At 54.5% G+C, this 1408-nt stretch overlaps 1 protein-coding gene across 1 annotated transcript in view; it reads right to left on the reverse strand.

Moving 5' to 3' along the window:
• Positions 1 to 839, reverse strand: part of IL17RA (interleukin 17 receptor A) — a 25882-nt gene extending 25043 nt beyond the window's left edge. Inside the window, exon 1 of the mRNA XM_011984649.1 lies at positions 631 to 839. Within this exon, the coding sequence (XP_011840039.1) occupies positions 631 to 839 (209 nt within the window). The remainder of the gene's footprint in view (positions 1 to 630) is intronic.
• Positions 840 to 1408: the final 569 nt, after the last annotated feature.

The raw sequence follows: 1408 nt of genomic DNA on the forward strand, positions 1-1408 counted from the left end.
CTGGGCCTGGCCCGTCGCGCCCCTAGTTGCACCCGCGTCGGGCTAGCGTCAACTCCAGCTGGAGCCTCGCCTGCCCCCACACGCACCCTCCACCCTGGCCGTGCAGCAGCAACTGTCGATTTTAATCCTCCGCCCTCACTCACTCGATTCTTGGTCCTGTTCAGACTTCTTGTTTCTCTCCTGGGTCATTGGACGTCAAATCCCAACTTGGGATTCCAGGAAGTCCGTTTTCTTAGTCTCTGTCCCTTTTATTTTTATATTTTATTTTATTTTTAGACAGGGCCTCCCTTTGTCTCCCGGGCTGGAGTGCAGTGGTGCAACCACAGCTCACTGCAGCCTCGGCCTCCCGGAATCAAGCGATCCTCCTGCCTCTGCCTCCTGAGTAGCTGGAACCGCGGGCCCTATCCCATTTTATTGTCCCCACCCCTTTGCCTGGTCCTGCTCGCTCTGCTTTCCCTGGCTTTGCTTTCTCTTTCTCAAGACAAGGACAGCTCCGGGCTCCAGGGAGGAGGGGACAGCAGTCATTTCCAGCCTCCTGGCTCGGACTCAGGGACACTGAGTTCCTGGAGGGCAGGCAGTTACCTGGTCTGTGCGACTCTGTGTCCTAGCCGCGCCTAAGAGAGTCATTACTCCCCAGAGGGTCGCTCCACGGCCGCAGAAGCTGTCGCCAGCGAATTATACATTTCATGAGTTTCCTTCTTAGCACGCGTGCAGCCTGTGTCCACTCCTCCCCGGACCCTCGAGGACCCTCCCAAGCCGGCCTGCGCTGCCCCTGTCCTAGGTTCCTGCCTCGAGCTCGAGCCCGTCCTGCCGTAGTTCATCCACACGCTCCTGCCCATTCGCCTCTCCTCCCTTCCTCCCAAGCCCACCACAGTCCGCTTTTCCTTGCCTATCAAGTGCGCCTCTGCCTAGCCTTGACACGCACGGAGTCTACACTCACGTAACTTTTCCCTGTATTTTCCACTGCCCTCGACAGGTGGGTTTTTTCGCTGCCCGAAGCACCCGCCGACCCCCCAGCGACATCTCCATGAGCCCCGCCCGCAGACACGACCCAGCTGAATGAAGCCTGAAGCTCAGTGGTCTTCAAATATCTTTTGTCTGTTTCTAAAAGAATTTTGGAAAACTGCATCCTCTCATGCATTTTTAAGATGACATCTAAAATTCTCCATCCTCAATCTAAATAGATGTAGAGGATGTAACTGTTACGTAAAAATCAGCGGTTGTCGTGGGCAGCTTCTAAGACGGGTTCTAGGATGTCACCTCCTGGGAGTCACGACCTTCTGAATCTTCCTCCCGGAGTGTGGGATGGACCCAGAGGCTGGGTTCTAACAATAGAATATGAATAGAAGAAGACAAAAATGATGGGATGTCACTTACAAGATTAAGCTACAAAAAGATCCTGACTTCT

This window comes from Mandrillus leucophaeus, unplaced genomic scaffold (genome assembly GCF_000951045.1).
Source record: "Mandrillus leucophaeus isolate KB7577 unplaced genomic scaffold, Mleu.le_1.0 Scaffold270, whole genome shotgun sequence".
Classification (NCBI taxonomy): domain Eukaryota; kingdom Metazoa; phylum Chordata; class Mammalia; order Primates; family Cercopithecidae; genus Mandrillus; species Mandrillus leucophaeus.